Genomic DNA, 15,779 nt, shown 5'->3' with positions numbered 1-15,779 from the left:
CCTTTGCAAGGCTTGTACTCTGGAAGAGGTGCTACATTTGTGCAGGGATGGGGGTGGGAGACAAATGTGCTGAGCTGCCCAGCGAGCACCTTCTTCAGCCCAAAGGAAGTGGCTGTTCCAGGAGCTCCCCGGAGGCTCCTTGCCTCCCCGGCACCACGCTGCAGCCCAATCTCAGACCACTTCCACTTGCCACGTAAGCAGTGCTGTCTGGCATATGCTAGACCCACACACACTGCATGGAAAACGCTCACATCTGGCTTTCACGTGACTCAAGCATGCCTCAAATTCATCATCTGGATAACTCACTCCTGCAGGGGAGAAATCCACAACCAGAGAGCCCTTTCCTGAGTCAGAACAGAACAGCAGGGCGAGAAGATCGTGTGGCTGACAAACTGCACAGCAACACACTCACCAGCTGCATTTCCACAGCCTCATACAGTTCTTTGTCCCCCCTAAATGTATGAACCTGAACAAAACCGAGTCCCAATTTTCTACTCTGCTTATTTCTTCAAAAGCCTGTCCTAATCCCATTTGCAGACCCAGAAGTCTCCAGGATTGTTCAGTTTCTGTTCTGGCAGTCACAGATCATATTAACTCTTTCCACGTGGCAAGCAAGGAGTGCTTCCCACACACTCACTGTGGCACAGCCCCTGCACATAGAGTTTTGCAGCAGTTCCCAGCTTTGCTGTGAAGTGCTGAGAATATCTGAATGCTAATTGACATCTACAGCTGTACAAACTGAGAGCATCAACCCTCTGAGGAGAAAACCAGCCTCCAGCACTGCTGAGGAAGAAGGCAGAGAAACTGCAACCACTTGGAAGGTCAGAGTTATGTACACAGACTAGGATTCATGCATGGTTCAACTGAAGAGAAACAAAAAAAGAAAAGAAAAGGAAAAAAAAGTCCAATCCCAAGTGCAAAGAAGCCACACTGCTGCCAAGCACGGAAAATATACTGCAGCACTGGCATGTCCAGGCAGCCTCTTTTAACTGGTAGCAGACTGAGCTGGCCAATTGTTGCATACACCATCCAGGGCAGACTTGTCACACAGCCTGGAAGGCAGGCCAGCCAGAACGTGAAAGGTACAAAACCATGCACAAAGCTGGAGGCACTTAGGGAGCACTGCTTTAAGGGTGAGTGCTCTTAATGGCTTAAGGACACACACTCTACCATCCAGGTTCTCTCCCCACAAGAGAGATTCAGGTTTCAGGTGCTCACCAGACTGAGACTAAGTTATCTGAAACACCCAAGTAAGAGGTCTGCTCCTCAGTCAGCCAGCCCTATCTGTGCCATGTATGGATTCCTGCAAAGGCTGAGGATCATCACCCTCTACTCCAGCTCCCAAGTGCATTTCTCACCTGCCTTATCTAACAAGCCAAGTCAAAATCTGATACCACACAGTTCTCTCTGTGCCAGAGAGAAAAAAACCCATGCAGGCAGTATTAATACCATCTGCCACCAACAGACTAAGGAAGGCAGAACAGGAGCAGATGGAGAAGAGAGAACTCCTTATAACCACAAGAAATGCCATTACATCTCCTAAGGTACCAAGTACTTTCTCGACACTCAGCTGAAGGCTCTCTGAAGTATTCACAAGGGTGCACGCTGTTCTGCCATGGCTGTGTTCAAGCCACACCTCATACTTGCAGTCCTTCCCTGCCTGCCCAGCCTCCCTAGCCGTTCTCCCTGACACAGGCCTTTGTGCAGCATCGACGCTGAACTGGGAACGGCAAAGAGCACAAACACATTCCTTTCCCTAATCCTGTACCCTGTCCCCACACTTCAGTTTCAAAGCCAAGGAGCAAAATAAAAAACCCACAGAGCACACAAACAACTCTTCTCTCTTATCCTGCCTTCCTCCCACCCCAGCACATGGGCCACCCAGAAGACGACAGTGATCCTATACATCTAACTGGCCACATGTCTTGTCAGCAGAAAGCTAAAGCAGTGCAAATAAAGTCTCCTATCTGCTCTTCTCCTCTGTAGCCTCAGGCAGAAATCCAAAGCATTTCAGTTTAAACAGTGGGTGTACAAGGAGAAGTGTCAGATCACTTTCCTCCTGCCAGAATACCACAGGCTGGATTTGGAGTGTGGGATTGGAGTGGACAGATTCACATCTTGACTGAAGGTGAAGAAATGGGTCACACACAGATGCTGCAAGGAGATGAAGACTGCCCGACTTAGCTGAAGCGCTTCCTAAAATGCTGCTCTGTGTCATCACACCTGAGCATAGAGCAGTAGCACTGCTTAGGAAGAAAAACACGAGTGTCATTCCCTCAATTACAGGAAGAACTTGCCTACTCTATCTTTCTTTACTATCCTCCTATTAAGGAAAAAAAGAAACAACCAAAAAAAAAAGCTGTATTATATGAGAACCAAAATGTTCTGCCAGAATCTGCTGTTTTTAAATTCCAGGCAGTAATTAGTAGCTACAGCCAAGAAGGTTCATCGTATGAGGGGGGAACAGATCCCAATTCCTGATCAAGAGCAATCTTGTTAGTACATGCTTGCTAAGTCACAAAATAACAGCTGGCGAAGTACCTCACCCAGCCATCCTCATCAGCAGGCCAAATGGCACCAAGGAGCCAGTTTCTGCACTAATTGTAGAAAGCAATGCAAGGAACACAGCATGCACATGTGATTCATCAAGAAACAAACAAGAGCACATGCCCCAGTCTGCAGGGATCATGTCATACCACAGATTTCTTACAAGGATTAAGACACCAAGCCCAAGCTATATGCTTTAAGATGTTCACGGGAGCTTGCCATGGGCTTGGACAAATTTAGATCCCCATCAACCACCTTAAAAAAAAATAAATTAAGAAGTTAACCTTGCAAGCTGAAGCTTTCCTTTTGTACGGAGCACAGGGAGGCAGAGCAGAGAAAACATGGAAGCAGAATGACTTGAACGAACATTGGAGTTAAAAAGCACATTCTAGCTTTGTTGCTATCACCTGGGCTCAGAGTCATTAAGCAAAACTCAAGTGCCACTTTCTTTACTCATGCACTTAACACAGATGCCCTAAGACATCTACTACAAACACCCTGACAGAAGATGTGTTGTCTCCTGCTGGGATTCACCACGTTAGTTAATTGGACTTTTAAAAAATCTTTGGTAACACAATCTTTGTTTGGCCCTTCTGAGAACTCATCCAAAAGGTTCAGGCTTCCTCTTGATGAGGGGGGAAAAAAAACTGGGATGAGTTTAGCAGTCAGCTGAGTAAGTTTAAGGCATGTCCACAGCACACTTGCAATTGCATTCACAGCTCTTCTAATATTAAAAAGGCATCCAACACTCCAGGTGATATCCCATCAACACTGCCACAACCTTAAGGCTTGGGATCTGTTGGGACAGGTTGGACTTGATGATCCTTGGGGTCTTTTCCAACCTTGGTTATACTGTGATACTGTGAAATGAAAGACAGCACTGTGCCTCCCTTGGAGAAGTTCTTTCTTCTCCCTCCACTGCAGTCACCTCCCACAAATATCATAAAATATCTTCCAGAGTAGGAGGCTCTATGTTCCTTCCTTTCCCTAGGTTGCTACTGTGTGCAGCTAAATACCTGCTGCAGAACTATGAGGCTGGCAGACAGATCCACATTCAGTTGCATCAACAGAACTTTGTCCCTGGGTCAGCACCTCAGTCCTGCAACAGGTAGGGACAGCTCCAGCCATGCAGCCTTGCTGGTCCAGCTAATGGCTCACACATTTGTGACCCTGTTGAATGATTAAGTAGAGTAGGGACAGCACACACCATTCATTTTCTCCATATTGCCTCAAAGGAGGCAGTTCAAATTGAAGTTAAGAAAATAAAGCTCATTTATAAAAATAATGTGAGACATGCCATGGAACTGTAAGTGCAGGCTAAACACGTGCAGCATGACAGAACTAGAAAGGTTAAGCTCTGAAGTGATGAGCATAGCTCAGCTGTAAAGATAGGCAAAGCCAAAAGTTAAGCTGTTGCCCTTCAGCAATTATAATGGAAGCAGAAAAATATAACTGATAACTCAAAGGAACAGCAACTAAGGCAGCTCCCTGCAGCTGACAGCACGCATCCTCAGTGTGCAAAAGGGCTTCCCTAGTAACAAAGGATTAGGCAAAAATCCCACTCTTGCTGTCAGCTCCACCCATAAGCCCAAGGCAGAAATCCCATGAAGTGATGAGCCATGAGGACCCTTGGTGTTGTTACAGTGATATGCTCATTTCTCACTTGGAGCCTCACTTCTGTCACTGTTGAAATGCTCCCTACTCAATTTCCCCATTGTGGGAAAAGCACATTACAGATGTTTCTGTAAAAAGTTTGAGAAGTAGCTTCCGAAGGACTTTAAAGTTTTCATTTACTTGCCAACAGATACATCCTACTTAGTTTTAGATTATAGGAGGGAAATGAAGCAGAGTGTCGCCCGGGTGCTGCCATAATCTGCCACTCCATTGACTGGACATGAGAAACAAGTTGAAGGACAGTTCTATCTGCTGAGGAAGCCAAGCCTCATCAGCACCCTCACCAAGGCAACACTGGCTTGGACCAAAGTGTTCAGTTAATACTCTCAGTGCTCAATTACAGGGGCTATTTACATAGACTTCAGCTGGCAGACTCTGCAAAAGCACAGCCAGCTTGGTGCAGGCAGTAGCTGATCAACTAATTAAAAAAGAAAAGAAAGACACTGCAGTACTGATGGAGACAAACTTTTTTTAAGGTCTGTTCCTCCTCACTTAGAGGAGCATTCTACTGCATATTGATAAGGTGCCAGAGAAAGCTGCTGAGCAGCAGCTTGAAGCCAGCTGTGCTCCCAGCAGCAAGCAGGGCAGTCAAGAGCGGTGGAAGTGAGCAACCAGTGGGTGTTTTTTTTTATGGCTTCAGAAGGGGGTGGCCAGCACTGTTCCTGCTAGCGCAGACTGAAAGTAATGGCTTAGCTACCTACCAGGGAGGTGGCAGAGATTCATGTCTTAGCAGGGTCTGACTCCACCACAGGAAGGAGAATCCTCTTATTAATTGAGGAGCAGTGACTCGGTGTGAAAAAGCTGCAGAGCCCACACCCACTCCCTACTGCCAAACACCAGGCTCCAGGTGCTTGTTTCGTCTTCATGACTGGGGAAGTGACAATAATTTTGGCATGAAACCAGCCAAGAAATATTCTCAGCACAGGAAGAGGGCAAGACCATCTTACTCCAGGAATATGAAATTTTATCTAGCCATCAAGGATGGGGTCGAAGTGTAGGGAACATCTCTGAGGTGAAATATACTCCAACTGGTTTTACAAGCCACATCAGGATTAGCAGATGTCTCAAGGGTTAATTAGTTCACCATGCACAGATGGTAGCTGGTAGGGTTTGCAGAGTGGATTAACCTAATTTGTGGTTTGTAATGTACCATGCAAATATCCATTAGTAGACTTGCAGCACTTAGGTCCTTATTTTGATCTGAAGAGAGAAAAGCACACAATGGATGCTTGCGTAGAAGTAACGCCTGTTTTGAGGGACAAATGAGTTACTGTTCACTTGGTTAACACAACTGACAAATTGGAGTGTGGAAAGCAATTCCTTCCCTTTTTTGCTACAGAGGGTCTTTAGAGAGACCTAGATGAGACCATTTGTTGCAAGGGTACAGAATACGCCCACAGCAACCACTCCTTACAGTTGTGCTGAGGTCTTTTTGGCACTGACAGATGGTCCTAGAACACAATTCAGTTGCCTGGAAATACGAAGGCAGCTTTCTGAAGCAGCTCTGTAGCATGTCAAACAAAGCCCCACAAATCCAAGGTAACAGCAAATGTGGCAGTTCAGGCCACAGCAAACACCATGCCTACTCTGAGCATCAGCTGCTTCAGGGAATCTCCAGGTCTCTGAGCTGGAGGTTGAAGTGTTTATAACTATATCATATCCAAGTAAAGGGCTGTGTGTTTATATAGCACTTTGCACAAGAGGAAGACCAGCTCAGGGCTGGCATGCAGAGATGTCCCAGGTTCATCCAGCCCTCAATTCTGTTTAGCTAAGGACATGCCACAGTATTGCATTTGGTTCAGAAGGTCTCAAATGTTTACAACCAGCATCAGCTGCAGTGATAAACATTTCCATAACACCTATTAAACTCTGAACTTATCCAATTTCTCCCCGCTCTAAGGGGCAAGCACAGGACTAGCTAGACTTGCACTCTGGCAAGGCAGAGGTCAGGGTAGGGGTGATGTTGGCTGTCAGAGGCATTCTCCAAATGTTTCTGTGATCAGCCATGCTCATGTTGTGCCTGCACATGCCTGAGCCGCAGCAGCTGTGAGATTCCTGCTGGACAGCGTGGGACAGTCGTGCTCACACCCAGAAACCTCCTCCCAGCACATCTTTGGTCAAGACAGAAGATGTGTTCACAGTCTGATTTGTTGGGAGTTGTTTGCATTTAAAAGTCTGCATTTGTCTCTCATGTCAAGGTAGTAATCTGCACCTACAGAGAAAATTAACTTTCAAAGCTATTTGTCATCTTAAACTCACAGCACACCATCAGAATCTGTGCTTGTTTACACCATCACTTGTTCAAGTGTCATTGTTAGAGGCTGTAACTACCAACTCCCCTGGCATATTCCTTTGTTTGTTGTGTGCATCTTACAATATCCAGCTCCAAACAGTAGGCAGCATTCCTCTACCACTCTAAAATCAGGCAGGAAGATGGCAGAGAACAGAGTCCCTTTATGCAACTAACTTTGGTCAGAGAGCTGCTTCACATTCCTCTTTGTACACAGTAAGCAGTGAAAGAGCCTCCCCAAACTCCACTGTTTCCAAGCCCTAGCTGTGCTAGGAGCCAAGCAACAAGAAGCAAAGAAGAGGAAATAATCCCAAAAGGAGACCCAGCCACATGTGGAGGTCAGATAGCCAAAGAAGAGAGCCAAACCTGAACATTCAGGGATGAATGAACATGTCACTTGGGATGCTCAGGGCACAAGGCCAACAAAGAGTCCAGCAGGGCAGCATCCGCAAATGGCATCTCAGCTAAACTGACTCAACTTAATCCCTCTTCCTCCAATGTCATGGCAGCTCCAAAGCCATGGGGACAGAGAAGCAGCAGTTTCCTCACACACCCAAAGCAATTACTCCCATCGTTTGCAGAAGTGTTGCAACTCCTGTGCATATCAACTGGTGCATTGAGCCCAAAAGCTCTCTTGATTTTTCTAATGCTGTTCTAGGTCAGTGCTAAATTAGGCTGCCCCAGAGACTTCTGTAATGTTTTTTCAAAGGTCTTTACATGGCTCAAAAGCCCTCAGGCGCTCAGGGTTTGCCAGGAGCTCCCACACTCAGCTTCTGCCTTCTACTGAGTCACTTGGACCCTTACAGTCGGCCACTCTAGAGGAAGTGCCACCGCCAATGTCATTCACAGGCCATTGTGAAGAAACACTTTGCTTAATGTCACATTTAGGAGGTCCTCGAAGTGCAATCCAGACAGAAGCTTTGTAGGAGATTAGGAAGATGAAGTGTGCCCTAGTTTGTGTCAGGACAGCACCTTGTACCACGCTTGCCTCTTTGTTACCACAACCCACATCAGAGAGGTTCAGGGGAAGGTTTCCAAAAGCCATCTGATGCACAGGACGCCAAGGTCAAAGCAGCACCTTTGCCTTAGTGCATCATTTAGCTTATAACAGGACTGCAGCTTAAAAGCTCTCATAATTAACCAGCAAATCAATCCAGGCAGTTATTCATAGGAGTCCAGTATGTCACATTCATCTTCCCTTCCTTCCCAAAGATTAAGCCATTGCAGCATTTCTTCACCATCTTAAAAAAGCAAGAATAAAAGAATCCCTCCTTTCCCCTGAACACAGGCCATGGTTTTCCAGGAGTTGCTGCTATTGGTTTTGAAAGGCCTCTCTGGATGCCCTGAACGCAATTTGGAGCACCCAAGACTCCAAACAAAGTCAATGAGAGTTGCAGGTGCTCAATGCTTGCTTGGGGAAAAAAAGAAGAAAAAAAGAGAAAGCCCTGACACATCCAGCTCAGAGCAGCCAAAACTAGAGGCCCGTAATTACATGTCCCTGCTGAAAAGACATCTGTAAAAATCACTAAGAGCTACAGGGGAGGGGAAAAATTGGATTTATATAGTTTCAAATCAGAGTTTTATAGGACATTTGAATCCAGGATCTTAAAAACAAAACACTAAGCAAGAGCCTTTGAGCCAGACACAGGCACTGAGAACATTTTACATCAGAAGCCTTATCAGAGCCTTTTGGAAAAACGGGGTGGGGGTGAGGAAACAAACAACAACAAAACAGAAGAAGAAAGAGAGAGAGAGAAGGGTTCAGAACAGAAAAGCATTCCATTTCTTTACAGAAAAGAACCCAAACTCCTGAGCTGCATTTTGACTGCTTGCTCAGGTAAAAATTAAGTGGGAAAAAAAAAATCCAATGAAAGAGAGAGAGAGATTTAGTACAGTTGCTCCCTCAGAATAGAGAGGGAGCTTCATAAATACAGTCAGAAGGGAGTAGTCATTTTAACTGCATACAATGTAAGGTGGGTTTCTTCTCTTTAGGAGGAAAGAAACTGAAGCCCAGATCTCTAGCAGGCTTCAGCAATAGAAAGTTAAACTGCAACAGAATTTCATGCATACACGAGCTCATGCAACACATGAAGAAAGGAAGATTTAGAAGGGTGAGAAAAGGGATGGGGGGGAGGGGGGGGGTGGGGGGAAGAGGATCGCTATAATCATGCAGTACATAGAAAGCCTGGTATCTTACCTGATTTTCTTTTTGAAGAACCATAGTCCCTGAAAAAAAGACAACAACAAATAGACATGGTTAGAGCTGGAAATGGTGGTGAGAGAATGGGTGATTTCCAAATTTCCACCCATATGCTCAAGGGCTCATCCTGCACACTCCCTCCTTTAAAGAGGAGGTGAGGACTGCAAGGCATTGACAGGCAGGGGCTGGGACGGATCCTGAGCAGCACCAGCTCATCATCAGCAGCAGCAGCTGGGGTTTCTGCAGCACCAGGGGCTCCGGGAGCATGTGATCAACGAGACAGAGCAAACCATCCACAACCAGCAAGGCAGGGGAGAAGGGTGTCATTTTTTTTTCCCCTTTAAATTGAGCTATTAAATGCAGCTACTGAATTAACCCCTAAGGCTCCCCCGGAGAAGCAAGGGAGTATTAACTGTTTGCTGCAGGGGTGCAGCTGCTACAGGCTTATCTGGCATTGCCTGCAGTCCTCTTCTTTCAGAGGTTAATTAACTTGTGATTAACCTCCGGACCTTTCCTAGTTATCTCTGACTAGCACTTGTTTTCCACGAGGGGAAAAAAAGCCAACAAACAACAATAAACTCCCAAACTTCATCCTTTCTTCCAGAGGGGGGAACACACCCTTACTTTACTGTAGTAATGCAAAGGGTGCTGGCACTTCTGCTGGTAGCAGAACAGCTGAAAGCTCTGACAGCTGCTACAGCAGTGGGAAGAAATCACAGGAGGGAGCTGCAAGAACTGATTTGGGATAAGGAAAACGGAGGACAGAAGTATTTCACTATGGCTGTGCTTCCTCCTGGTGCTCTCCAGAACCTCCCAAACCCAGCTCTGAAGTGGTCCGCACAGACATGAGCCCAGGCAATGACAGATGGAGTAGAGATAGCATCACTGTGTGGGCTCATGGCACAGTAACACGCTGCACTCAGCTGTGCTAATGTTGGGAAAATCACCTGATGAACCCACTGTGGAGGCAAGCTGTGTTTGCAGGAACCCCACTGGAGGGGCAGGCAGCAGCCTCTAAATTCTGGGGGCCCAGGCTGTCAGGAGTGGGGTCTTATCCCTTGCAGGACAACACGGTACACCACAGGAATCAGAGAAGGATTATCCCAAACTATTGAATTTCAAGAGAGTTTGGAGGATCACCTAAAGAAATGACACATCTTCAAGGCATTGTGTTTCTGCCAGCACTTTGCGCACATTCCATGCCCTACACGTATAGGATTCGCTTGCAGCAAGTAAGAACTGTTGGGGATTTTTCTGCACCCTGTTTGAAATTTCCAGTGTCATTTCTATTTCAGCTAAATGGCTGTTTTCTCAGCCATGTCTGCAGTTGCATTTGATACAAAGACATTCCTGCTCATGATAGGCTGCTTCTACACAAGTGATATCATATGCAAATACAAAATCATTGAATCACAAAATGGTTTAGCTTACAAGGGACCTGCAAAGGTCGTCTAGCCCAACCCCTTCTGCAGTAAGGATGGGCATCTTCAACTAGATCAGGTTGCTCAGAGTCCTGTTGAGCCTCACCCTGAGTATCAACAGGGGTGGGGCCTCAACTACCTCCCCAGGCAATCTGTTCCATTGTTCCACTGCCCTCATGGTAAAGAACTTGTTCCTAAAATACAATGCCTGCTATATGGCACCCAACACAGAGATCCCTCAGAGCTGAAGGCACAATCCCCAAAATCTAGTCCTAGCTTTGTGGTTGCTGTCAATACAACTCTCCTGGCACATGGAAATCTATGTTTGGTTCTGCCCTGAACTGCCTGTCTTCTGACAGAGCCAAATGGCAAGACAGTGTGACCCTGCTGCAATTCACACGTGTAATTTGCTCTAGCCTGGTATCTCCATTATGCACATGCTTGATGATCACTTCAAACTTCCCCACCTGTCCTGCCTTTCTGCAGTGAAGCTCCTGGACCTTCTCAGTACTACAGCTTGGAGTTGGGTTCAGCTAGGATTTCCCTTTGCAGCACATTGCATCCCCATTTCTTCCCTTGCCTGTTTCATGCAAACAGGCTGCACCCAGCTCTTGCAAATGTTATCAACCATGAGGACCCTGGGGGGATGGCATAGCTATGCACAGTCCCTACCAGAGGAAAACAACCACCTTCCCAGCCTTTGCTAGAAGACCCTCAGCACACATTTCCAGGGCAATCCCAAGCCAGCCAACCATGCCACTGACACCCTACAAGCATCCTAAGAGAGATCACTGGTGAAGAGAGCAGGCACAAAAGGGTGACGATAAGTGCCATTAGGCAGAGGTGGAAGAGCCTTCAGCCTGACTGAAGTTGCAAAAGAAAACCCAATTCCATTTAGCCATTAGAAAGAAAAAAAGAAATCAATTGGAATTGGGGCATGGGTAGATTGCTGTGGTTAATAAGCATCCAAAAGTGGATAAAAATGTTGCTGAATGTCTTTGTCCACCAAATCAGGCTGAAGTTGATACCAGACATCTATAACACTAAGTTTGGCAAGTACAGTAGACAATATGCTCCTGCTTTACAGCTCAGAATTCAAACCTTCACTCTGGGAGCTCTCCCACAACTCCCATCCCAGTCTCTAGCTGGTTTTAGGGCTTGTGTGAGTGACTGCAATAAGGTTTTTAAATGAGGCCTGTTCTCTTAATTCTAAACCATGACTCATCCACACAATTTTTAAAAGGTGGAGATTAATAAGAAGGAAAATTTGCAAGCTGGTTTTCTCTTTCTTCAGGCAGATTGTGACATGGCCAGCAGCACCTCCTGCTCCTCCCTCTTCTTCTTCTATGACAAGAGATATTACTCCCTAAAGACTTTTTTCAAGTTTTTGTGCTTTTTTCTTCTGCTCAGTTCCTTATCTGGTTGGCATTTCTTCCACAGCAAAAGCACATCTTTTATGGAAGGGTACTTGCCCTTAAGTTTCCTCAGACAAGTCCTGCAGTGAGCAGGTATGTTCCACACCACACCACGAGTCCAAGCACAGAGCACTTTTCTCCTTATAATATAAGCCACATTTCTGGACAATGGCAAACAAGGTGCCAACAGAGGCAGTAAGCATTCATGTAGGCCAGAAGCTCTGCTCCAGCAAACCCAGTCATTGCTTCTTGCATGATGAAAACAAACCTTCAGGTTAGTCTGAAGAGGGAAAAACTACTTGCTGCCACTGCATAGTGCAGAGCTCAGCAATTTAGGGCCAGGCACCAGAGGATGAAGTGCCAAGAAGCTCTCAATGATGTCCCTTTGAGATGAGGAAGGTAACGAGCCATCAGCAGAGCATCCAGCCTGTATTCAAACTCTTGAAAGCAACTGAACCTACAACTTCTGATTCTAGTTTCTTGTCTTAAGCACAAGATCATTGAAAACCAATGAAATATTTAATTACTTTAATCACCACAACCCCTCAACTCTTGAGGCTCACCCAAACCCCACCAAAACAACAAGCAACCTATTGGGCAAATATTCATCTTTTCCTTTATTCTTTCTTTAAGGTTTAAAGTTTTATCAGGCTCTGATTTTGGAGTTCTTGAAGTTTGTGTACCCCATGTCTCCCTGCTTTGCCACTTTTTGAACACCTGCATTTCACTTACAAAATCAGGACAAAGCAGTACCAAATAAAACAGAGCTTGAAATAAAATCCTCATCTCCTCAGTAAAACTCCAAAACCCAAAACTTGCTCACGAGGATGGGGAAAAAAAAAATCACTGCTAAAATAGAAAGCAAAGAAGGTATAGCAAATAATCTCTCCAGCTCTGTGAAGTGTTCTTTGTATACATACTCTTCTCTTTTCTGCTAACGAAGAAAGCCTGTGCTGCTGCATTGTAATTGCAGCAGCATGGAGTCCTCCCTGACTCTGTGTTTATTTTTTATGTCCTATTATTCTGCATGTGATTCTTTGATGCCTTTTCCCTCTCTCAAGTTACAATCTACAAGGTGAATACCTCTTAGCCTTACTATTTCCAGAGGAGCATTAGTGTGAGGCTGAAGTATTGGAATATGTCTACAGAACAATAAAGGAAATGATTTATTTTTTTTCAAACTAAACCAAATTTCCAAGTAGAAACGCTGATCCTCTCCTGTAATGCAGAATACAAACACTAGTTTCTAGTTAGCTCTACACTAGCTAGCTCCTAAATCGGACATGGAACCTGGTCTTGCAGAAGAAAAACCCTTCCAAGGAAAGGTACAATGGATGTACCTGCAGTGTATCTGCAGCTACACAGGTAAACTCACTTTCTCTTTAGCTCTTGCTCTTTTTATCTTTTTATTTTTATCCACACATTCTTATTCCATTCTTCTTGTATGAGAACAGACACTGCCATCCTAATTTCCCTTCCAGCCATAGCCACAAGAAGGGCAATGAGGCTGGTGAGAGGTTCTCGAGCACGAGCCCTACGAGGAGAGGCTAAGGGAGCTGGGGTTGTTCAGCCTGGAGGAGGCTCAGGGGAGACCTTATTGCTGTCTACAACTACCTGAAGGGAGGTTGTAGCCAGGTGGGGGTTAGTCTCTTCTCCCAGGCAACCAGCACCAGAACAAGAGGACATAGTCTCAAGCTGCACCAGGAGAAGTTTAGGTTTGATGTAAGGCGAAAATTCTTCACAGGAGTTGTTAGCCATTGGAATGTCCTGCCCAGGGAGGTGGTGGAGTCAGTGTCCCTGGAGGTGTTCAAGGGGGGGCTGGATGTGGCACTTGAAGCCATGGCTTAGTTAGTCATGAGGTGTTGGGTGATAGGTTGGACTTGATGGAGGTCTTTTCCAACCTTTTTGATTCTGTGATTCTAAGAAGAGGAGTGAAACCAGAGGGTGGGACTAAAAGTAGCTCTGGCAGCTCCCTGCTTCATTAGCCAGGATGACTCCATACTGAACAAATGCCTTTCACAAGAATAGTGTATTTCTAGCCTTTTTCATACTAGAATATAACAGTTTTGTTTAAAGTCTTCCTGTGGGGCACTTTAGCTGACACTGAACCTCATTACTGGCAAGGGAAGTATTTCCTGCTGCTAACAGTATTAAAATATCACTGGTGCCAAGCACACCACACAAGCTGGACACACTCTTCTTGAATGACAAAGGAGAGGGAGGTTAAATCTCCTTTCTTGTCAGCATTACACCAGGATAATATTACTCATTTGAAATCTAGCCATGAATGTGAAGGGCAGAGCATGAGCATTGCTACAGAGCTGATTGCCTCGTTATCACATTAAGCTATCCACAGTCAGTCTGGAAATTTGTGAAAGATAAAAATACTTTATGTCATGGAATTTATGTGTCACTTGCAATCTAATTTAATTATTAAAGTTATACTAATGGTGTTATGGAAAAGTTTTACGACACTTTCTTTCTGTAGGCAGTGACATTGCTGCTGCATTCAGTGAGAGTATGCAATAAACACTGATGTGTGCGTGCATGTGTTTTCATCTGTCTAAAGACACACAAACAAGCAGTGGTACAGTGGGAAAAGTTTGTCACAAATGAAGGGTATCCTGACATTTGTTCAAAAAAAGCCTAAGAGGAGGAGAAAACTGGAAGGAGGTGACTAGGTGCAATTGCAATGGACTGCCTATCTCTTTAGCTGTACTTCTAATTCAGTTCGATTTGCACCTGGCCCAGTGGTTTCTCCTGCATATTCCACGGAGATCCATCAATTCAGTAGAAGCCTGGTAGGACCCAGGAGCGTTTGCAGAGCAATACTGCATCAGCAGTGGGGTTGCAAAGCTGCAATTTGGCTCCTGCACAGATCCTGATCAGAGGTGATTTATTCAGTCAGGGGACTTCATCCCTGCAGTACCCACAATGCAAAGGCCTCTTTAAAAGCTTTTCTCCTTTGCTACAGGACAGCATACCAGCAAATTCACAGAATCACAGAATGTTAGGGGCTGGAAGGGACCTCAAAAGATCACCCAGTCCAACCCCCCCCCGTCAGAGCAGGATCACCTATACCAGATCACACAGAAACGCATCCAGGCAAGTTTTGAATATCTCCAGAGAGGGAGACTCCACAACCCACCCTGGGCAGCCTGTTCCAGTGCTCTGTCACCCTCACAGTGAAAAAAATTTTCCTCATGTTTACATGGAACTTTCTATGCCTAAACTTCCACCCAAATTCACTCTGTGACATTCCTCCCTTCTCAGATACATCATCTTTCAGCTCAGGGCCTCTGCTTGTCAGTAAAGCATGGCTTGGCTTCAACTCACGTAGCAGAGATTTTAGACAACCTTGAGTTTCAACCATAGAGCAAACAGTGCCTGTAAAGCATGATGAACTTTCAGAACCACAGAGGAGGACAACCAGGGCAGCTGCACAACACACATCTCATTGAACAACACAGAAGCTGAACGCAAAGTAAATAATCTCTGCCACCGTTCCACAGTGTTTGCTGTCCAAAGGAGATTGTAACCAGCCTTTGAGTAATGGAGGTTAGTATGTATCCTCTAGAGCATTTTAATACATATATTTAAATTGTTCTGTATTTGTTGGCTTTTGCTAATTCATGTGCAAATACATTGTAGGCGTTTATGTTCCCATGCTCCCGAATTCCTGTAAGTCTCTAGCGGTGTGGGCAGGCTGCGGTGGAGTCGCATGACATTTCAAACAAACTACTTGGATTATCATTTAATCACCAATGATTTGCCAGGCACATTAAAAGCACAGAACTGTTTTAACAAGAAAGTCCACTCTCTCCTTCTCAACGCTCCTATGGTTTGCAGTCAGTAAATGAAGACCACTTTTTCACCAAGTATTTTGCTTAGTGATGCTATCAGATTTTGTGACTGTTTTTAAAGTAAACCAATACAAGAATACTTTACTACTGCTCTTTACATGCACAGGAACATGGCCCTTGAGAATATATTTGCATCCTGAAACTCTCCTAACTGATTTTCCTCAACAGCAAGACTTACATTTCCTATTTGAGACAAGGCTCAAAATCAAGTTATCGAGAACTGTCACTAGGTGCCTGCCTGTCACCAAAGGCTATGGCCAGAGGAACCCCTGAATGCCTGCATACTATATAAACACACAGGGGCTATATGGAGAGCACAGGGTTAAAATTCTCAAAGTGCAAAAGTTTAACTATGTGCATGAAGATACC

General features: G+C 45.2%; 1 protein-coding gene across 5 annotated transcripts in view; it reads right to left on the bottom strand.

Annotated features, from left to right (window-relative positions):
- The window catches only part of SH3PXD2A (SH3 and PX domains 2A), a 261,000-nt gene that overhangs the window by 83,482 nt on the left and 161,739 nt on the right, over positions 1-15,779 (bottom strand). For 3 of the 5 annotated variants that reach the window (XM_054163350.1, XM_054163349.1, XM_054163351.1), the window contains exon 1: positions 8,709-8,927. In XM_054163350.1, the coding sequence (XP_054019325.1) occupies positions 8,709-8,883 (175 nt within the window). In that variant the 5' untranslated portion in view covers positions 8,884-8,927. Of the gene's footprint in view, positions 1-8,708; positions 8,928-15,779 lie in introns of those variants that run through there. The other 2 variants (XM_054163352.1, XM_054163353.1) reach the window with 1 other exon arrangement.

This window comes from Dryobates pubescens, chromosome 8 (assembly GCF_014839835.1).
Source record: "Dryobates pubescens isolate bDryPub1 chromosome 8, bDryPub1.pri, whole genome shotgun sequence".
Taxonomy (NCBI): Eukaryota; Metazoa; Chordata; class Aves; order Piciformes; family Picidae; genus Dryobates; species Dryobates pubescens.
Note: the sequence above shows the minus strand (reverse complement) of the source record. Positions and strands in the feature narration are given on the sequence as shown.